The sequence below is a fragment of the Papio anubis genome, chromosome 2 (assembly GCF_008728515.1).
Source record: "Papio anubis isolate 15944 chromosome 2, Panubis1.0, whole genome shotgun sequence".
Classification (NCBI taxonomy): Eukaryota; Metazoa; Chordata; class Mammalia; order Primates; family Cercopithecidae; genus Papio; species Papio anubis.
The window spans coordinates 51,016,642-51,038,557 of record NC_044977.1 but is presented as its reverse complement, the minus strand read 5'-3'; the positions used below and the strand labels follow the sequence as shown (position 1 = coordinate 51,038,557).

At 56.7% G+C, this 21,916-nt stretch overlaps 1 protein-coding gene across 4 annotated transcripts in view; it reads left to right on the top strand.

Annotated features, from left to right (window-relative positions):
- The window catches only part of LOC101002885 (fibulin-2), a 92,418-nt gene extending 71,629 nt beyond the window's left edge, over window positions 1-20,789 (top strand). For 2 of the 4 annotated variants that reach the window (XM_017955232.3, XM_003894060.4), the window contains exons 6-18: window positions 681-890; window positions 1,495-1,608; window positions 2,328-2,429; window positions 4,360-4,500; window positions 8,902-9,036; window positions 10,240-10,377; window positions 11,297-11,440; window positions 11,556-11,684; window positions 12,211-12,336; window positions 13,075-13,191; window positions 13,705-13,833; window positions 18,826-18,949; window positions 19,946-20,789. In XM_017955232.3, coding sequence (XP_017810721.2) covers window positions 681-890; window positions 1,495-1,608; window positions 2,328-2,429; window positions 4,360-4,500; window positions 8,902-9,036; window positions 10,240-10,377; window positions 11,297-11,440; window positions 11,556-11,684; window positions 12,211-12,336; window positions 13,075-13,191; window positions 13,705-13,833; window positions 18,826-18,949; window positions 19,946-20,303 — 1,967 coding nt within the window. In that variant the 3' untranslated portion in view covers window positions 20,304-20,789. The remainder of the gene's footprint in view (window positions 1-680; window positions 891-1,494; window positions 1,609-2,327; window positions 2,430-4,359; window positions 4,501-8,901; window positions 9,037-10,239; window positions 10,378-11,296; window positions 11,441-11,555; window positions 11,685-12,210; window positions 12,337-13,074; window positions 13,192-13,704; window positions 13,834-18,825; window positions 18,950-19,945) is intronic. The other 2 variants (XM_017955233.3, XM_003894059.4) reach the window with 1 other exon arrangement.
- The last annotated feature ends 1,127 nt before the right edge of the window (window positions 20,790-21,916 follow it).

The window sequence follows — 21,916 nt, the reverse complement described above, 5'->3', positions numbered from 1 at the left end:
TTCTGCTGCTAAGGAAGGTCCTCCCTGATGTCACTGAGGTTAGGGGTCTGAATCCATTATAACACTTTAGTGAGAGCTTCCTTGTGGATCTGACCCTGTCCTATTGTAGGGGACTCAGTGATGAAGACTTGGACCTGGCTCTGATGGGTTCATTCTTACTGTTTTGGGTCTGTTCATTCATTTGCCCATCCGTCTGTACGTCTGTCCGTCCGTCCATCCATCCATCCATCCACCCACCCACCCACCCACCCACCCACCTATCAATCTGTCCATCTGTTTGTCTGTCTGTCCACCTGTCCATCTACCCATCCACTCATCCACTCATTCATCTACCCATTCATCTACCCATCCATCTATCCATCCACCTACCCATCCATCCATTCAGCCACACACCCATTCATCCATCCACCCATGTATCCATCTATCCACCCATCCTTCCATCTACCCATCCACCTATCCCTCTATCCTCCTTCATTCATCCACCCATCCAGTCACCACCCATTCATCCATCCATCCATCCATCCACCCACCCACCCATCCATCCTGCTTCATCTATCCTTGCTGTCTGCTGGGCACACAGAGGCCTTGATGAGGAGCTGCACTAATTTCCCAAAGCTGGTGGTCTCAGCCACCTACTCTGACCAAGCTGGCTCTGTCTTGAGCTCTAACTCCTGTCCTAGTTTCAGAGGCAGAGATGGCGGGCCGAGAGGCCCTGTCACTGGGCACAGAGGCCGAGCTGCCCAACAGCCTGCCAGGCGATGACCAGGATGAGTGCCTTCTCCTCCCGGGAGAGCTGTGCCAGCACCTTTGCATCAATACTGTGGGCTCTTACCACTGTGCCTGCTTTCCTGGCTTCTCACTACAGGATGATGGCCGCACTTGCCGCCCAGGTAAGGGCCCTGATGGCCAGGGCAGGGGCTGTGGGCAGGGCTGATCTTGCCACGGGAGTGTGGCATTCCTGAGGTGCACACTGTGGGGTCCTTCACCTCCTGCTACCCCATACGTTGGAACCCACAGAAGCCTGAGGCCTCCAGTGATGGGAGATTTGTGAGGCAGGGAAAATAGAAGCTTCCTTCCTGGAGCTGCATCTGCAGGGACCTGGCCCCAGCGCCTTGTCCTATATTTGAGTGCAGGGACAGGCTCTTACCAAAACCCAGCTATCTCCCCAGCGCTGGGCCCATGGTGATCCAGAGGGATTTCCTCCCAGCCAGTGGTCCTAGAATCGATTGTTGGTTTTTAATCTAGACACTCTTTTTCCTTTCCCCCCTCTCTTCTTCCTTGCCTCCTTTCCTTCCACCCCCTCTGCCCCAGTAGCTGAGATTGATCTTTCCCAAGGTATATGCACACTCCAAACCTCATTTTCCTCTCCTGTGAAATGGGGTGGGGGATTAAACGTCAGTGCCTGCGTGAGAAGGGCAGGTGCCTGGAAGTGCCTGAGGCCTGGCTGAAGACCTGAGACCTCCCCCAACCCCCTCTCTGCTCTACCCATGATAGAGGGTCACCCTCCACAGCCAGAAGCCCCACAGGAACCTGCACTGAAGTCAGAATTTTCCCAGGTGGCCTCTAACACCATCCCGCTGCCACTGCCGCAGCCCAACACCTGCAAAGGTAAGCGGTGGGGGTGGTTTCTCCAGGACAGGACCCAGGGTCCAGGGAGTGGGTCTGGGCTGCTTGCAGGTGATGAGCTCTCTGGTGCTGGATATGTGCAAGATGGCCCCTCCAAAGGGTGTGCTTCTGTTTTGGGATGATGGGCTTACCTGGGGCTGAGTGAGGAGCTGAGGAAGTCACTGAGGAGATGTGATGTGGGGGGCAGCCTAGGGTCTGGTGTGTGACCCCAAACAAGCCAATTAGCTGCTTTTTGTCTCCATTCTTATAATGTTGAGGTAGTCATATCCTGGTTTGCCGACCTGTTGTGGAGACTGTGTTCAGCCATGCCTAGAAAGCCCTCTTCTTTATTGTTCTTCTCCTCATTCCCTTCCCCCACTTTTTTCCCTGCCTCCTTCCTTTCTCTTCCTCCTTCTCTCTTCTCCTCCATCTCCTCACTGTTCTTGCTGTCACTCAGGGCATGGGCTGGGATCTGAGTGATGGGGGAGGTAGACCCAGAACATCGTCCCCGACGCCAGATGGTGTTGAAGCAGACTTAATGGATGAACCTATGAAAAGGACCAGGAGTGGGGTTCCTTGTCTCCCAGCCTCCTTGCCTCCCTGCCTCCCAGGGGCCTTGTTTCTGTGTCTCACTAGTAGGTTAGAGCCAGGGATGGGGAATGAACCAGTGTGGGCCAAGGCCAGGGCCTGGTGGTCTCTGATTTCTGTGTGGTTTCCTCCAGACAACGGACCCTGCAAGCAGGTGTGCAGCACTGTTGGGGGCTCAGCCATATGTTCCTGTTTTCCCGGCTATGCCATCATGGCGGACGGCGTGTCCTGTGAAGGTGAGTGCCTTGGGGTGCCCTCCTACCTGTGCAAACCTGAGTTGGCCTGTGATGGGGGCCTCCAGGTAGGCGTGGCTGGTACCTAAAACCTGCTGAGTTTGTGTGGGAAAAGTCTTGGCTGCTATGATGAGCACCCCCAGTGGAGCAGGTTAAACAGTTGCTCCCTCTCACTGTATGTACGGTGTATACATGCACTCCAGGCTGGGCCGCAGCAGGCTGCAGAGGAACAGGGCCCGGGCTCCTCCCGTGGTGTTGCTCCACATTTCCTGGAGCAATGTTTCTCCCTCGGAGTGTGCACCTGAGTCCCTGGAGGCCTGGGTCAAACAGGCGGTCCTGAGATTCTGCCGAATCCCCAGAGATCGAGTCAATAGGTCTGGGTGGGTGGGCCTGAGAATTTGTGCTTCTAATGAGGTGATATGGGTGCTGCTGGTCTGTGGACACTACCTCCACTCTCCTTGCCCTTGAGGGTTGCCCTGGTCTGTGCAGCCCTGTCCAGGCCTGGGTGGAGAGGGGGAAGGGGAAGCAATGCCAGTTGTTTCAAGGGCAGCCGGAAGTGTCCCTGATGGGGAGTGGGAGGGAGGCTGGACAGCAGGAATGCCTGGCTGAATGTGTTCCCAAATGAAGGACATTGGTGATGATTAGCTCTCCAAGGATCACATTCCTTCCACCCCTGTGACCCCACCTAGGTCTGGGTCTTGTCTCTGTGGGGCCTTTGTGGGCCAGGACCCCCCACTGTAAAATGAGGCCATTGGATCCAGCACCTGCTGGGTTGGTTCCCACAGTGAATGGCATCTGAAGAACCAAGCTGAGAGGTCTCAAGACTTCACCTCCTGCCTGGGGGCAGGACAGAAATGGAGTATGCAGAGTCTAGGAAGTATGGCAGTTCTGGCTCAGAGATGAGACCCTGATGGGTGTCTGGGGAGAACAGAGTCAAGTCTGCCTGGGTGAATACCCACATCCCTCTCAGAAGCTGAAAGCCCGTGTCCATCCCCAGCCGAGACTATGTTCTGATGTGGACAAACACCGTCCTGTGAGCCCAGAGAGGAGATTAGACTTGCCCAGTGACCGGCAGGCCTTCCTCTCCGATGCTGGGGGCAGCTGTCAGGTCCAGGTGGTGCTGGGTTCTCTGGGCCCCACTCCCCGTCTCCCAGGGCCCTGAAGATGTAAGGGCTGCATCTGTCCTGGGGCAGGCCTCCTTTGGGCCCAGCCCTGTGAGGCCCCTCTGCCTGTGCTGGTCATGCAGCCTGGCCCATGTCTGCACATCTCCAGGACCCCCTCCCTCCTCTGGGGGCCCTGGCAGTGAAAGCCAGGGTCCAGGCCACAGGTTGCAACGGGCATTCAGAGGGGCACCTGCCCTGTGGAGGAGCGCTACTCAACTCTGCTGCATTGGAAATAATCAAGTGAGTTCCAAACATGTTGAGTACAAGAATGTTTAAAACACTTCCAGATTTCAGGTTGCTCTTGAAACTGTGAAATCTGCATACAAGGGGTCCACACCCCCGTCCCCTTTTGGATGGAGCACAGACACTCAGTGTCCTGGAACCCCTGCGGGCCCTTCCCTGGTTTATGTTTCTGGCCTGGTCTAAGTACTGGACTTTGCAAGCTCTCAGTGGCATGGTTCTCTTGGCGCCTGTGGATGTGGGAAGTGTCGAGTGCGTACGGGAGGCAGCCTTTGGTCCTGTCCCCACTGTGACTGTGGACAGCCACCCACCCTCTCTGAGTCTCACCTTGCCACCGTCCTTACTGGGGCAGTGGGGACCAGCTCTGCACGCTCAGGCTTGGGCCCGAGGCCCAGCTACACACAGTCAGGCGGGGAGGCCCCAGGCAGGCCCCCGCCCCTTGCTGGGTCTCATTCTCCTGTCACTGATGCTCCGTGGCAGCCATGCCCCTCTAACAGTCCTTCTGTTTTTCCTCCTGCGGCTGCCACTAGACCGAGACGAGTGCCTGATGGGTGCTCACGATTGTAGCCGGCGACAGTTCTGTGTGAACACCCTGGGATCCTTCTACTGTGTCAACCACACAGTGCTCTGTGCGGATGGCTATATCCTCAATGCGCACAGGAAGTGCGTGGGTAAGCCAGGGCCCCACCTGCCGCCCGCCGTCACAGCTCTCCGCTCTGCTCCACGCCAAACCTGCCACACTGTGGCCACATGCCAAAGGGCCTGTCCTTTGCATGTGAGCTCTCAGCACAGCCGGCACCGCAGTGCTCTATGTCATGCCCTTGTGTCCTGGCGTCTTGTCCCGCTTGGCTGCCAGCTCCACCCGGAGGCTGCTTTCCCCAGGGACGTGTCTATGTGTCAGGGAACTGGATGTGTGGCCTAGTGGATCATGGACCCCACCTGGGCTGCAGGAAAATGAGGGGATCAGACATGCTGGGAGAAGGATAGCATGTGTGGAGTCTGGAGGCAGGAGGCCTGGGCTCCAAGCAGGACCCCCAGAAGCTCTGTGGCCTTGGATGAATGACTTGTCTTCCCCCAGCCGTGGTTTTCTCATCTGTAATAAGGAGGCTGTTGATCCTCTTTTGATGATTGTGTGACGTGTGTGGGGTAGCACAGAGCCTGGGCACCGTAAGCATGCTACAACAGCTACATGCCTTCCCCAGGGTCCTCCGCAGAGGCTGGTGGACAGAAGCTGGGGTCCAGCAGAGCCCCCCTTGCACACCAGCTTGGCATTCCTTTGCTATGTGACCTTGAGCAGTGGAGCTCTCCTCTGAGCCTCCCTTTCCTCCCCTCTGACTGTGGGGCCAGAGGACTGGGTGCAGGCTCATAACCGGCATCTGGCCTGCACATCGCCTGGGTCGGTGCTCAGTGATGCCTCTTTCTTCCCCTCTCTTAGGCCCCATGTGGGCCAGGCGCCAGGGCTCTGGGAGTGCTCTGTGCATACGTCTGCAGCCTCTGATATTTTCGCAGAGGACTGTAAGCCCTTGTCCTCCTCCAGTCTGTGGTCCCAGACGAAGATAGACCCAAAGTCGCTGGGACTCAGGGCAGGCTGTGGTAAATGCCATCACAGAGACATGCGCAGAGGGCGAGGTCATTCCAGCTGGTGGCATCGGGTTAGCATTTGGAAATCAGGAAGGGCATGTGGGGTGGAAGGAACAGCTCGAATAAAGGTGTGGAAGTAAGATCAGAACATAGTGCGTTCAGGGCATGTGACCAGAGCCCCATTTGTCTTCTCTGTGCTTGGGGACCATGTCCAGCCTAGACATATCCCCTTCCTTCCTCGCCTTTCACCGCTGGGCACATGAGCCCATGGTGCTGGGCTGAACGCCTGCTGCAGACATGTTTGCCCTAGGCCTCTAGCTGTCGGCACAACATGCACCTCCTGACCCTGCTTGCCAGCAGCCAGCCGGCTCCTCCTGTCTGTGTTGGGTCCGTGTGTGTGTGCGTCTGGGAAGGCGGATCCCACCAGGGCCCACGAGCACCCCTCCTGTGATGCTCTGCCCTCTCGCGATGCCTAAGTACGCAGGCTCCTCTGGCTGCCTGGAGATAAGACTTCATGCTAAAAGGGGTCCCCAGGCAGCTGCAAAGTGGGTTCTGGGAATGAAAGAGCAAGGGCACATTCCATTCAGCAAAATTTATGAGCTCACACGCATTCCTTTATTTATTTCCCTTCTTGTTCATCCTGTACAAACCCGTCAGCGCCTCTTCTTCATCCTTCCATGCCCCTCGCACACGTGTTCATCCCGTCGTGTTAGCACCTGCGGCACATTCTTTCCGTCATTTGTACGTCCACAAATGTCCACTGGGCTCTCCTGCAGTTCATTTGTTTGTTCTGCACTTGTTTATTAACCCAGGCAGGTGAGATGGGAGGCTCATGCTAGGATCAAGAGTATGGCCTCTGCAGCCAGCCTGCCTGCCTGTGCTGAAATCCTAGCTCTTTCAATTTCTAATATAAAACCTTAAAACAGTTGGTTAAACTCTCTGAGCCTCAGTTTCCTCATCTGTGAATGAGATAACAGCACCTACCTCAAAGTGTCATTGTGGGGATTAAATGAATTAATCCATTTGAAGAATTTGCTAGTCTTGTGACATCATTGTTATAATTCAACCAATGTTACACTGAGGCAACCTGCAGAGGTCGTAAACTCCCCATCACTGGAGGTATGTAAATCAAAGTGGGACAGTATTGGGTGCGACCTGTGCCAGGGACTCCCCTGTGTTTACCATTTGCCTTTTGTGGTCTGAACTTTGAAGACTGTCTTGGGCACAGGGAAAAATGTTCCAGGTGGAATGTTCCAGAGGGGGGCTCTGCTGGACCCCAGCTTCTGTGCAAGAAGATGTGAGGGAGGCAGCCCCCAGCTCTGAGCCCCCCATGAAGTGGTGCTGCAGCAGTGCCTGAATGATGGGGCAAGGGTACAGCTCTGGGCCCGGCGATCTGACTTCCGTTCTTGATCTGCCACATGGCTGTCCATGTGACTCTGGTCCAGTCACAGCACTACTGGAAGGCTGATTTCTTCCTCTGAGAAATGGGGCTTGCAGAACGATGTCCTCTAAACCACCTGACCCTGGTGAGCCTCCGCTCATGGTGCTGCTATTTATTACCATAATTCCTCCAGGCTGTGGGAGGCTCCTTGGGTTATGGGCATTTCTGGGGTCCTGGGAACGGTCTCCTTCTATAAGTCCAGCCTATAAATCAGCAGTATTTATCTTGCCCAACTAAGCCTTCCTTGGAAACCACTGGCCCAGAACTGTCCCTTTCCCTCCTCCCCATTCCCAGCCATCCCCAGGTCTGCTTGGTCTGACACTGGTTCACCTGTGAGTTTGGGAGGGTCTCTTTCCCCAGGACCTTGGCCTCCACCTCTCCACCTGGTCCCCTAGTCATCCTTGTAGACTCAACTGGAATGTCACCACTCCTGAGAAGTGGCTCTGATGGTCCAGACCACAGCGGGTAGTTCTCTGGCTGGAGCCCCCAAGCCTCCACCTGCCTGTCCTTGAGGGCCGGGGCTGGGGCCGATACACACGCTTGGTCACAGGAGCCTAGCACAGAGTTATGTGTGTGGAATGGATAGATAAGGATGTGTGGAATGGATAGATAAGGATATGTGGAATGGATAGATAAGGAGAGGACTAGTGCACCTGACTGCCACCACAAAGTGGAGCACCAGGAGGGAGTAAATGGGTCTGCCCTCCACACTGGCTTAGCGCTGGCCTTGGGGCAGTTTCTGAGTTGGTGGCCTCTGTGGCCCCTGGGCAGTTTTTGAGTTGGTGGCTTCTGTGGCCACTGTGGCCCTGGGGTGGTTTCTGAGTTGGTGGCCTCTGTGGCCCCTGGGCAGTTTCTGAGTTGGTGGCCTCTGTGGCCCTGGGGTGGTTTCTGAGTTGGTGGCCTCTGTGGCCCTGGGGCGGTTTCTGAGTTGGTGGCCTCTGTGGCCCTGGGGTGGTTTCTGAGTTGGTGGCCATCTGCATGGCCCTGGGGTGGTTTCATGAGTTGGTGGCCTCTGTGCCGCCTCTCGGGGTGGTTCTCTCGAGTTGGTGGCCTCAGCCATCTGACCATTCTCAAGTTAGTAATCCCACTCAGACCCCTTGTGTGAACTCCAAGGCATGTCCTTGGCTGTCTCTTCACCCTCAAACTCTCACGGCCAGCAGGGCTCCCACCTTCCCCCGCAGCCTACACCTCATAGCCGGCCCTCACTGCCACCTGTCCCCTCCTCCCACCTCACTTTTATCTCATCCATCAGTGGGTTTTGTTGGTTTCAGCTTCAAAATACTTCAGAATCCAGTTGCTTCTCCCAGCCCATAAAAGGTAGTCCGAGCCACTGAATCTCCTGCCTGGATTCTCACCCCTATTCTCCAGCCCCTGCCAGGGATCCCTGCTCCAATTAAATCAGACCACTCTCTCTTCTGCTTGGAACTTTCTGTGGCTCCCACTGTTCCTCCTGCTCCCCCTTTTTCTCCCTTCTCTCCCCTGCAGCACACCCACCTCCTAGCGGGCCCTTGAACCTGCACAGCTGGTTTCCTTCTCAGGGCCTTCACATCCCTGACCCATCTGCCTGGTCTGTCTGCATGGCCCAGTCTGTCATCTTGTATCATCTTTGCTCAGATGTCTTCTTTTCTGAGAATCCATCCCTGACCCACTCCCCTACAACGCCCCCCACTGTACCTGGGCACTCCCTGTCTCCTGCGTCCTGCTCTGTTTTGTCCATAGCACTCAGCACCACCTCCATTTATGTTTGTTTATGTATTTATTGTGTCCTTTCCCCTTGAGTGTCTGCCCAACAAGGGCAGGGATTTCTGTCTTGGTCACTGATGTACACCCAGTGCCAAGAACAGTGCTTAGTGCATAGCAGGTGCTCAATAAATCTTTGTTGAATGAAGGGATGTCTGGGTGCTGAGACATCAGCCACATCTCTGAATGGTGAGCACGTTGAGGGCGGGACCTGGAGCTCTCTCCCTCCTGGTGGCCCAAGGTCTGCTGGCTGCACTCAGCCACTGTCCTAGGGACTCTGCAGCTTCTGACAGCCTCGCTCTCCCTGCAGACATCAACGAGTGTGTGACGGACCTGCACACGTGCAGTCGGGGCGAGCACTGTGTGAACACGCTGGGCTCTTTCCACTGCTACAAGGCACTCACCTGCGAACCGGGCTATGCCCTCAAGGATGGCGAGTGTGAAGGTGAGAAGGGCACAGAAGGACCAACTGGAGGCCCTGCCCAACAGCCAGCTTTGCCCTACCCCTCCCTGGCCCCACCCCTGTCCTGCCCTGGCCACGCTCAGGCCTGGCCGTGCCTCTCTCCATCCCCTTCTTTCTAGCAAGCTCCCCTTAGTTGGGTTTCCTGCTGTTGGGAAGACCCCACGATGGTAGTGTTTGGGGCAGAGATGGGAGTCTGAGGCAGGTGAGGGCAGGCTAGGTCCACCCAGGCTTTGCCCCTGCCTGCTGATGTCTGGGTGCCAGTTATGCCCCTTGCTGTGGCCTGGTTTGTACATTGAGGCGGAGCCCACAGAGGGTTCACTCCATCCCTTTCACTGGAAAATTCCAGCCTTCTAAGCAGAGGGAGGGGTTTCATCCAATCCTTTCAAGTACTTCCTGAGCTGTTCTTATGTGCCTGCCAGGTCCTGGGTACCAGGGATCCAGGGTGGGGTGCTGTGGCCCTTCTCTGACCTCGTGGTGGGGGCAGTGGAGTCCACATAGGCAAATGGAGATGGCAGGTGACTGGGGGTGGGGACCCCTGTAAGTGGTGGGTCCAGGGAGGCCCCGGAGGAGGTGATGTTGGAGTTGAGACCTGAATGAGAAGCTTCAGGCAGAGGGGGCGGCATGCCAAGGCCTTTTGGGTGTGGGGAAGAAGCACTCTTGGCGTGTTCCAGAAACAGAAAGAAAGTCTCCAGAGTTGAAGCTGTCTTGCTACCTGTGCTACCTCCCTAAAGTGTGAACACATGACCTTACCTTAGAGATTTAGGCACACGGTGGGGACATCCCCACTTCTTCCCCCTGCAAGTGTGGGACAGTGGCTAACAGAGCAGGCTTGGGAGCCAGTCCCCCAGGTTCTGGTCCTGGTGCAGTGCTCCCCAGCGGTAGAGCCTTGTCTGTGCCTCAGCTTCCCTGTTTGTAAGATGGGGCGTGTCATGACATCTACTTCTTTGGGCTGAGGGTGCCCAGAACAATGGTGGGACCAAGCAGAAGTGCAGTAAACATGGTCATGTTGCTATTACTCCTGGGACAAAGGCCATGCCAGCAACAGTGTGGCTCTGCCAGCTTCCCGGAGAGATCTTTGTAGCCATCGGGGTCACGGGTCTGCGGGCGGGGATGTGTGGGCAGGGCTGCTGGGTGTAAAGGCAGGACCTGTCCCCCAGCCCTTGACACCCAGCCTCTCCGCTGCAGACGTGGATGAGTGTGCAATGGGCACGCACACCTGCCAGGCAGGCTTCTTGTGCCAGAACACCAAGGGTTCCTTCTACTGCCAGGCCCGGCAGCGCTGCATGGATGGCTTCCTGCAGGATCCTGAAGGCAACTGTGTGGGTGAGTGGGGGCTGCAGCACTGGGGATCACCAGGCTAGGGCTCTACTGGAGGCATTGCGGGGGCTTTGAGGGCTTTAGAGACCAGGGAGGCCTGGCTTGCTGCTCCATTCCTCTCCCAGCCCCCTTGTCCCTACCTGTGAATGGGCATGTCAAGTGTTCAACCCTGGGGGCGCCACCGCCCCCAAAGTGTAGCTGCTTCTATTACCTTGAGCTGTTAAACCTTGGCTGAGTTATTATTCAGTGGCCTCTGTGAAGCTATCTGTGGGGTTGGACTGGATGTGAATGAGTATCCAGTTTTTTTTAACCAGTCAGCAGTGGCTATGTGATAGATCATGACCTGGCACATACATCTACACACATCCAGGAAGACCTGGAACACAAATGTTCCCACACAGTACTGCGTGTGACACCCCCTGAAATTTCCCATTTTCGGAGAATGCTAGTGAGACCTCCTAGAATGATTCCGTGCTGCACACGAGGGTTGAGACTTTCAGGTTTACAGACGCCGGCCTAGTCCCCAAGTGGGTCTGAGATTCTACCCGCTCTGCGCCCCCCAACAACTCCTTCCCAAAAAGGGGTTGCTAACTTAGTCTCTGTGCCTCTAAAACTTCTTGTTAATGTGCTGTACTTCCCCGGCACCTAGACCCCTGGCACGTGGTTGGTGTAGTTATCCTAGCACTCAACCTCGATCCCGCCCTGCCTTCAGCTGCTCTGTTGGGCAGATATGAGAGGGCATAGGGCCAGCCATCAGGTGCTTGGGTTCTGGGAGGTGTATCCCTTGGGTGGTGGGGCACAGAGGTGGGACAGTCTGGCCCTGCAGCTCTGACCAGGGCTGGTCTGGAGCCTAGGACTGACCCCTCCCAGTGTGGCCCTGGGAGGACGCCATGCCAGGCTCCCTCACCCACACCTGCCTCTGCAGACATCAATGAGTGCACGTCACTGTCCGAGCCATGTCGGCCAGGCTTCAGCTGCATCAACACAGTGGGCTCCTACACGTGCCAGAGGAACCCGCTGATCTGTGGGCGCGGCTACCACGCCAGCGATGATGGGGCCAAGTGTGTGGGTAAGGCCAGCCGCCCCCACCCTGCCAGCCAGCCCGGCCTGTCCGCTTCCCCACCCGTGGGAGGTGTGTGTGGAGGGAGCTCCAGGACTCAAGGTACCCTGCTCACCCCCCACAGACGTGAACGAGTGTGAGACGGGTGTGCACCGCTGCGGTGAGGGCCAGGTGTGCCACAACCTCCCCGGCTCCTACCGCTGTGACTGCAAAGCGGGCTTTCAGCGGGACGCCTTCGGCCGGGGCTGCATCGGTAGGTAGGCTGGTGGCCAGGACCCGTGGGGAACACCTGGCTGGGCCCCTGCCCTCTGTTCACTCCACCTCCCCGTGCCCAGCACCTCCACTGCCTGAGTGGGGCCCACCTGCTGGAGTCCCCAAGGCTGCCTTCCAGCTGGCCTCATCTTCCTGCTGGGCCTGCCAGGGCCTGGCTCTGGCCCCCGCCCCCACCTTCTCAGTCCCTCCTGTCTCATCCCTGTGGCTCTGCCCCTCTTACTCTGGTCTTTCCTGCTTCCCTCAGTCTCTGTCACCATCTCTTCTTGTCTCTTGCCTTGCCTGTGTCTGTCCCTCTGGCCTCTTCCTCTCGCCTTCCTCCGACACCCTTGCTGTCTCCCCGCCACCTGGTCTCTTTGCCTCTCTCTTTGCCTGTCCTGGCCTCTCCTTGTCTTTCCTTTTGGGTCCCTCTCTTACTTAGCCTCCCTTCGGCCCTGGATGGCCCCTGGGGGTGGAGGGAGCTGGCTTCAGGGCCACCCACCCTGTGCCTGCTGCCTGCCCTCCCACAGACGTGAACGAGTGCTGGGCCTCACCAGGCCGCCTGTGCCAGCACACGTGTGAGAACACACTAGGCTCCTACCGCTGTTCCTGCGCCTCTGGGTTCCTGCTAGCAGCAGACGGCAAGCACTGTGAAGGTACGCTGGCCCTCATCTCTGACCCCATGCTGCCTGGGATCCACAGGGGGCAGACCCACCGTGGAAAACCCGGAGCCTTCCCCGACCCTTCACCCTCACACCTTCACCCACGCTGGTCCCTCCCTCCTCCTCTGTCTGACCCAACCCTCTCTGGCCTCCACACTCACCTTCCTCCTGTTGTTTTCTGTCCTGAATTCCCCTGCTGAGGTCCTGGGGCCCCAGCTCCCTCAGTCCAGAGAGGCTGGGTCTCTGTGTCATCTGTACCCACAAATGGGGTATCTGAGGCCTCCAAGGTCCGTGTACCCACCTATGCGGGATGTGCCTGTGGCTGAGGGAAGGGCTGTAACATTATTCCCATATGTGTTCATGGTGCTGTTGGCCCGGCTCAATGGGGACTGGTGTGGAGTAAGGCCACCAGGCTGCTCAGTGAGGGGGTGAGGGGCCAAGCTAGAGGGCCATGGGGTCTTGGCCCCATTTACCTGGCACAGTCTTTCTCAGCCCCTCCCCAGGCTGGAGGAAATTCCCTCATTTTCTCCTGGTGAGGTGAGTTGGCTGAGACCCCTGGGAGGCCACGGATCCCTTCCTAGTCACCGAGCCTGGCAGGAAAGCTGGCCCTCGCATGGGTTAACCCCAGTCCAGCCCAGGGAGCTTGGTGGGCCTGGCTGTCAGACGGCATTTGGATGGGCTCTCCAAGGCAGACTTGGGCCCTGCCATGACTGCCTGCTGGTGTCCCTGCAGATGTGAACGAGTGTGAGGCCCAGCGCTGCAGCCAGGAGTGTGCCAACATCTACGGCTCCTACCAGTGCTACTGCCGCCAGGGCTACCAGCTGGCTGAGGATGGGCACACCTGCACAGGTACCTTTCCCCTGTCCAAGAGCCGCCTTCCAGAGAGGCACTCCTTTCCCTTGTGCCAGAGTCCCCGAGAGTCCCTCCTGGGCCATGGACACAGAAAGGTTTTAGCATCAGATCTGAGTTCACGCCCCAGCCCTGCAGCTTCCTGTCTGTGTGACCTTGGGCAGATTGCCTCTCCACTCTGACCTCAGCCTTCTCCTCTGTAAAATGGGAATAGTGGTCCCGACTTCAGGGGGATGAAGAACTAAGTTTACATAGGTGCCCGTGACTGGCATCTGATTGTCCCCTCAGCTGGTAGTAGGAGTCAGGGAGCAGCCCTCGGGCATGAGCACTGGAGTGGGAGTCCTGTTTTGCTTCGTGGACTCGGGCAACTCTCTTCTACTCTCTCAGTCCCCTTGTCTTCATTTAAAAAATGGGCCCCTAAGCTCTGTGGCTGTAACAGGGACAGGCTGACTGTCAGTGGCTGGGCTCTGTGGGTGGATGAGGTTCACCAGGGGCTGCACCTCTCTCCGACAGACATCGACGAGTGTGCTCAAGGCGCCGGCATCCTCTGCACCTTCCGCTGTCTCAATGTGCCAGGGAGCTACCAGTGTGCATGTCCTGAGCAGGGCTATACCATGACGGCCAACGGAAGGTCCTGCAAGGGTGAGCAAGTCCCCCTGCCCCTGCCTCCACCAGGGCCTTGGGCAGGCTCCAAGCAGGCACAGAAAAGCTCACAGAGCTTGCATGCACTTGGAGCCCCCATACCCGGTGAATAAATGCAGGATGGCCAATGCTACCAGTGGCCATGTTAATTGAGGTAATGCCTGGGATGAAGAAGGTGACAATCTTGCTGCTGCTCAATGCAGCTTAGAATCTTCCAGGCCTGTGCTCAGCTCTGGACCCTGTCCTGAGAGTGGAACAGGGATTCTATGGGGTAGTTTTAAGGAGGCAGCAGGCCTGTCCAGTGAGGAGACTGCAGAAGAGCCACAGGGATCCCAGGCAGTGTCCCGAGTCTCTGCAGTGTTATGCAGGGACAAGGGGATCAGGCAGGTCTGTGGACCCAGAGGGTAGGGCGAGATCCCGGGGAGTAGGGAAGGGTGTCATGGGGAGGCTTATCCCAGCCCTGGTGCAGAAACGCATTCTTCTCATCAGAACTGTGTAGAGCTGGGAGGGGCTGCGCAATGGGAGGGTCCCCCACTCCCCTGCTATTGAGGATGTACAAGGGCTGGGCAGTCACCTGTCGAATTTGCAAGAGAGGGGACTATGTCCCTGGAGAGAGACCATGTTCTCTGGTATTTCATGTTCCTCCTCTGCTAGAGAGTCATAATTCTAAGTTCAGTGCCATTTGCCACCAGACTCTGGGCCTGGCAAGCCACCAAGGCAAGGTGAGGGGCCAGGATGCAGAAGGGGTCATTGCCCCAGGAGAACCAACCACTTAACCCCTCAGCCCCTCGGTCCCTTGGCGCCGCAGAGCTCAGACCTCCTCCTGACTTCAGTGGCCAGGTCTTCCCCACGCATGGAGCTGAGAGCATGGAGTTCCCTAGGGTGCAGCCTTCGGGGTGTGACCAGGGTCCTGGCCCAGCCTTGGGCATCTTCTTGTCCCACAAAAGCGGGTCTTGGTGTTCTGGGGACCAGGGGTCAGAGTTAGCACTCAGAAGGGTTTGGAGTTAGCCCAGCACGGTGCAGGCTGGTGGTTGCTACCTGTCAGTGGATCCTGAGATCAAGTTGGTAGACTTCAGCCAGCTGTCTGTGTTCTCCTTTCTATTAGCATAGAACAGAAAGCACTATAGGGCAGGGTGGAGTGGCGCGGCATGGGGCAGGTCAGAGTGCATTGTGCCCCTAGGTTCCAGCCCTTAGGTGTGTACGTAGTCCCAATGCACAAGCAGTCCTTTGTTTGGGCCGATGCAAACATATCAGAGTCATAAGTTAAATCAGAAGACTGTGAGAAGACCCTATAAATCACTGACTGGGAGGCCTGCTGGGCCCACAGAAGCTGGCTTAGGTCTGGCTGGCTGCAAAGCCCTCTTCTTTTTAATTAAAAAAAAAGTCGGTATGGACTCCATAAAAGGTAAGGATTCTACTCACCATGTCCTCAGCTTGGCAGGAAATATGACTTTATCCTTCTGGATTGTGATTTCACATGTGACACCAAGGCCCTGTTCCTGGGGGCGGAACACAGGTGTGGCCACTTCAAGGAAGCCCCCTCAGACACTGCAGTGACATTTGCTCTTGGAGGAGTTTCAGGTTCAAACCTGTCTACACTGAGGACAGACTCTCCCTGGCTCTTTATTTTCCGACCCACACCGAGCACCTGGGGGGTGCTTGGGATACCTGGATGCCCACATGTGCCTGGCTGGCCACTAGAGAGGGCTTCCCGGGACCTGGCATGTGCCCATCGTGGGTGCACCTGACCCCAACGCTTCTCTCTTGCCTGGGCTTGCCCGCCACCCCGTCTCTGCGTCCTCTTCTTGGGGTGGCTGCCCCTCTGCCCCAGTGGCTTGCTCTGTGTTGAAGAACTGGCAAGGCCAGGTCCCCTCTGCAGGCTCCCACTGTGCCACCAGCCCCCACCAGGAGATCGGGGCAAGGTAGAGCCCCACACCTGCACATCTGCCACCCTCGCTTCCTCTCCAGACCTTCCTTCTGGAGGAGCCTTCTGACTCACACGGTAGGCGAGGGCGCAGTGGGGGCTGCCTGCTCCCCGGCCTCGTCCATTTCCCGGGTCACTCCATGTAGCTGCTTTTGCAGCTCCTGACCTTCAGAGCTAAGAGGCTGTCCTTTTGTCGTGTTCTGGCTTGGGCCAAACTCTGAGGTCTCTCAGCTCAAACAGGGTCAGGGAGGCTGGCTTGGGGGAAAGAACATGCTGGATAATGTCTCTGTTAGCCTTTAGCCCCTCTCCAATAGTTAAAAAAAAAAGTACAGGAAAATCTGAAGGAATTTAGGCTCAGCCTTCTCCCCTGGAATGCACACTCCATGAAGGTAGGGCCCTGTCTGTCTGGCTCACCAGCATCTAGAGCAAATGCCCAGCACATAGTAGGTGCTCACTGGACATTTGACCCCGTGACTGAGCTGAGAGGGAACCACTGCTCATGTTTGCATGCATTTCCCTCCAGTCTTTCCCTAAGCAGATATAAACACACACACACACACACACACACACACACAGACACCACTTGTATGAAATATCATTTGAGGCCATGCTGAAAGTCACCCTGAGTCCTGCTTGTTTCTGTGTAGTAAGAGCCCTTGTCTGCATGCCACTCGATGGGCCAGGCCAGCTTTGAGCAGTGCTCTCAGTCTTGACCCTGAGCTGTTGTGGGCTTCTGGACCTCAGGTCCTTCAGAAGCCCTTGGAAGCCTCTCTCCCAGGGCTGCATTTTGTAGGACTCCCCTGTTTCGTCCTTTTTGCTCTGTCTCCCACTTTTGCACATCTGAGTTGCGGCTGACTTGCGGCTGACCCTGGCTGTCTCTGATGAGGCTGCGATGGCAGCCCTGGATACAGGGCCTAGTCCAGCTCCCACGTTAGCCCACACTCTCCAGGGGCCTGGCAGCACCGATGGGCAAGGCCCTGGGGCGTTAGGGAAGACCTGCGACTGACCGCCTCCCACAAGCTTGGTGAGGCCAGGCTGCAGCCACTCACCCTTCTCGGCCCTTCGCTTCTGGGCATCTCCAGCAGCAGCAGCCCAGAGCCAAAGCAAAAAGCTCCCACATCCTTCCTGCCCCACTCACACAAGCTCTGGGGTCACTGAAGCAGGCCACCCGGGGCATAGGCTGAGGAGCAGGAGGAGGCCCTCTCCATGTGGAGTCCGCTAGCGAATAATCAGCAACCCCGGACCACCCAGTTGGGCTCTACCCTGCCTGGCCTCTTGCCATGTTTTCTCCCACTCGTCTGCACCACCCTGGGGCCCATTTTATGGAGGGAGGGAAGTGAGGCCCAGAGAGGTGAACAGATGTGAGCTGACCCCCTACAAGAGAGCCTGGTGGCCAAGAGCCCACAGTCTGAGGTGGGCCAGGAGTATTGAGTCCTGGCCTTGCCCTGGCAGCTGTGTGACCCTAGGCACATTTGTGGACACCTGCAATGGTTTGCATGGGCGCAGAGTCCCTCAGGCATCACAGGGACGTCAGGCGGTAAACTCTGGAGGCAGGCTGACTATTGGTGTTATTACTATTATGTTGTTGTTACTCTTAGGAGTCAGCTTGGCATCATGATTGGATCACAGATTTTGGCATCAGGCATACCTGGCTTGCTGCCCTGCTCACTGCTGTGTGACCTTGAGCAAGGCTTTGCCCCTCTCTGAGCCTCTGCACCCTCCTCTGTCTGAGGAATCCAGTGACCCTCACTGCACAGGGCTGGTGTGAGGACTAAGTGAGGAGAAATTCCTACATGGTGTCAATATGAAGGATTGGAAAACAAAAACTGAAGCCCTCTGTGACTGCCCCTGGAAGACCCCCTGCCCCTACCTCACCGGACTTCCCTGAGGCCTCCTGAGGCGGCCCTCTCTGGGCTGAGCAGCTCATCCTCAAAGTGTCTCAAGAACCCATTTCTAAGACCTTTTGTCCTCCAGGGTGCCTGTGGGACACACACACACACACACACACACACACACACACAGACACCCCTACCCCTACCCCTACCCTTGCTTCTCTGAGCTTTTGTGAACGGTATCTATTCATATGTCTGTTGACGTTTATATGTGTATGTTTCTTTGTCCCAAATGGGCCCTCTGTGTGTTTGTTTCTGTGCACCCGTGTGGGTGTGCGTGTGCTCACGTGTGTGCTGAGGCTGTGTGCCTGTTGGAGTTGCACATGTATGTTTGCTTCTGAACGTACAGGAAGCGTGAGCACATCTGTTGCTCATGTGGGACATTTACTCACAGCTCTGCGTCTCTGAGTCTGAACTTGCAAGTGATGGGTCTTGGACTTCTGTCCAGCAAGATGTATTGAGCGCTGCTCCATGCAGGCACTCCACTGGGCACTGGGGACACCATGGAAATGAGAAAGACAAACACCCCTGCCCTCCTGGAACCCAGTTGATGGGGACGGTAGAAACATACAAAACATGCAGTCATACAAAACAGCCTCGGTGTGTGCAGAGCGTGACGACCTGTAGGAGGGTGATAAAATGGGGTGGGATGGAGGGTGATAGGGCAGGAGGACCACTGTAGAGTGGTCAGGGAGGCCATCCTGGAGGGGGTGACTCAAGATCTGAGAGTTAAAAGATGAGAAGGAGCCAGCAGTAGGAAAAGCTGGGGAAAGCGTTCCGGGAGCAGCAAAGGCCCTGGGGTAGGATAAGGGTCAGGCTATTGGGGCAGCCCAAGAATGTCCAGCAGGACTGTGGCCCCTGTGGAAGAGAAGGGGCTTGGAGAGGCCAGAGAGGCCTTACACTGTGTGGCTTGGCGTCCAGAGGAGGGACTTGGGCTTTATTCTGGAGCGCGAGAAGCCTTGGGAGGGCATGACATGAGGTGATTTACACTTCAGAACAAGGCCCCCTGCTGTGGGTGCGGAGCAGGTGAGATGGGGCATGCGTGTGCAGGGAGGCACGCGGACTGTTCTCACAGGTCAGGCTGCCATGGGGCCCAGGCCTTTCATGCAGGCTGGGGAGTTTCAGGCTGGGCCCCCCAGCTGTGGGGACCCTGCCATTGCCCCTCTTCTCCCCCAGACTTGGATGAGTGTGCACTGGGTACCCACAACTGTTCCGAGGCTGAGACCTGCCACAACATCCAGGGTAGCTTCCGCTGCCTACGCTTCGAGTGTCCTCCCAACTATGTCCGAGTCTCCAAAACGTGAGTGTCCCCACCCCAGTCCCAGTCCCAGGGAGCCTGTCCTGGTCCTGTACTATCCAGGGGTGAGGCCGAGAGATGGGCGCCTGCCTTGACCACCTTCCTCTCTTCCCAGCCCCTGACTGCGGGGTCTGCGGGCTAGGTGACCAAAACAAATATAAGTACCTTGTAGAGAGTTCAAGGTTGAGAGAAGAAAGGGGAAAAGACACACAGAAAACACCAGCCCTCCTCCTCATTCACACACATAGTAGTTACTGCTGTGTGACCAGTTATCCCAACCAACATTTAACACCGTAATACAACAGATACTTACTCTATGTCACGCAGTGTCTGAGGGCCAGGAGCCTGGGAGTGGTACAGCTAGGCGGTCTGGCTCAGGGTCTCAAGGGCTGCCTGTCCAGGCTACAGTGTCCTGCCACCGCTCTGTGGCTCTGGGCAGGAGGCCTCAGCTCCACATCACAGGAGCCCCTCCACGAGGTTGCTTGTGACATGCCACTCCCCAGCTCAGGGTATCAGGAGTGTGAGCGACAGCCTCTTAACCACACTTAACCTCAGAACTGGCAGACCATTACTCTGCCACCAGCCACATAACCCGGCACTTGGGAGGGACCCTGGGAGGGACACTGGGTGCACTGGGAAGAAGGGAGAAGGGAGGGAGGAAAGGAAGGGGAAAGGGAAAAGGAAGGAGAAAGGAAGAATGGGAGGATGGCAGGAGGGAGGATGAAGGGAGCATGGGGACAGGTAAGAACTGTTAATGAGCCTGGCCCATGCCATGCTGAGCTCACCCATTCCAGTGAACCTGTGAAGCTTCTATTAACCTCATCTCACAGGCAAGGAAACTGAGACCCAGGGGACGTAAGGGGACTTACTTGAGGCTTCCAGGCCATTAGGGAGAGAGCTGGCCCTTGATCCTGCTGCTGAGCTGTGCCGTCTGTGTTCCTGTCTGGGGTTGGGGGGAGGTGGGCGAGCCATGGGTGACCCGGCCCATCCTCCCTGCAGGAAGTGCGAGCGCACCACGTGCCACGACTTCCTGGAGTGCCAGAACTCGCCGGCGCGCATCACACATTACCAGCTCAACTTCCAGACGGGCCTCCTGGTGCCTGCGCATATCTTCCGCATTGGCCCCGCGCCAGCCTTCACGGGGGACACCATCGCCCTGACCATCATCAAGGGCAACGAGGAGGGCTACTTTGGCACGCGCAGGCTCAACGCCTACACGGGCGTGGTCTACCTGCAGCGGGCTGTGCTGGAGCCCCGGGACTTTGCCCTGGACGTGGAGATGAAGCTCTGGCGGCAGGGCTCTGTCACCACTTTCCTGGCCAAGATGCACATCTTCTTCACCACCTTTGCCCTGTGAGGTGCCAGCACCGGCCACCTGCGGGTGCGACGCAGCCCAGGGCTCACACTGCGTGGGAGGGACTGGGTCACTATTGTGGTTTTTACTATAACTTTGTAAATTAACTTAATTTTGCTGACTTGACTCCTGTGGGCTTCTGGACCCCTCCTTTGCCCCACAGGAGGAAGTTCCGTGGCAGATGGTGCGTTCCCACGTAGGCACCAAGTGGAAGCTTGCGGGGTGGGCCACGGCCATGGCAGGTGCCCTGTGGGTGAGGCTGGGTGATGACCTGAGGACCAAGGACACGGGACCACATTGGGGCTCTTGGACTCCTCGGATGACCCATCCCCAAAGTTAACATTCCATTTCATGTTCCACTGTGATTATTTTCTTTTTTAAAAGATCATTTTAAAGTTTTTTGTTTAATTATAAAGTAGTACATCTACATTGTAAAAAAAAAAAAGTTCAACTAGTATGAAAGGGTTATAAAGTAACAGAGGAAAACGCCTCTTGGTCCCTTTACTTTTGTAAAGTGTTCGGAGTTTGACAACCTTGTCCAGATGTCACAGGGCTCTATGGCCTGGCCAGCATGTCAGTTCATTGATCAAGACCTTGATGTCCTTCTCAAATAACGAGGCCCAAACCTGGAGTTCACTTTGGGGTGAGGGCACCCCAGTGTGAGCAGCCACTGACCGGGCCCTTTATTCTGCTTTTACTACTTCAGCTTTCCCTCCTCCTTCCTCCTCCATCCTCCATCCTCCCTCCTCCCCCTTCCTCCTCCCTCCTCTGCCTTCCCCAATGGGGACCTCTGCTGCTGGCCTGTCACTTGGATGTCATCCAGAACTTGGCCCCTGTTGCTGAGCTGTCAGGTCAGGCAGTAGACCTGGGCAGGAGCCTGAAGGAACCTGGGAAACTGAGGCCCTGAGAGTGGAAGGGATGTGCCCCCAGCCCACAGCAAGCATCAGAGCACACGGGACCCAGCTCTGAGGACCCTGCTTGGGCTCCATAGGTCTAGAGTTAAATATAGGGGGCAGCAGCCAGCACTTTTAAAGTGACGTAGAATAGAGCAGATGAGATGTGAGTGCTTCACACCCTGTAAAGAGAAGAACTGCTTCACCAAACCACAGCGCGTGTCTGTGCGTGTGTCGTGTGTACCTACGCGTGGGCACGCCAGCTCTGGCTTGTGGTAGAAAGTGTTTCTCACTGTGGGTGGAAGGAAGCAGGCCTGTCGGGCGCGCTGGGGAGCACACACCCTGTGTGAAGGGGGCGGCTACACTTGGCTCCAGCAACGGCCGCCTTCTGGGCATGTGGCCCGGGATGGCCAGATGTTCTTGTTCCTCAACACAAGCTCTCCCAGTGTTAAGAGGTGGCAACTGGTTCAAGCTTCTAAAGAACAGGTGTTTGGGAGCCTCTTGCTGGAAGCCTGCGGTGGGGGCCCTCTGTCCCTGCTCCTCTCCAGCCCCCATCCCCAAGGGTGCAGCAGAAGCTAGGTCTTCCTTGTCCCTGGCCTGGCTGTCTCTGTTCCTTCTATTTTGCTGATTTTCAGAAAAACTAGATCCAGCACCTTTCGGTGCACAGTCCCCACCAGCAGAAGCCAGTAGGCGACAGGCTCCATTCAAGAGGACAGGCAGGTT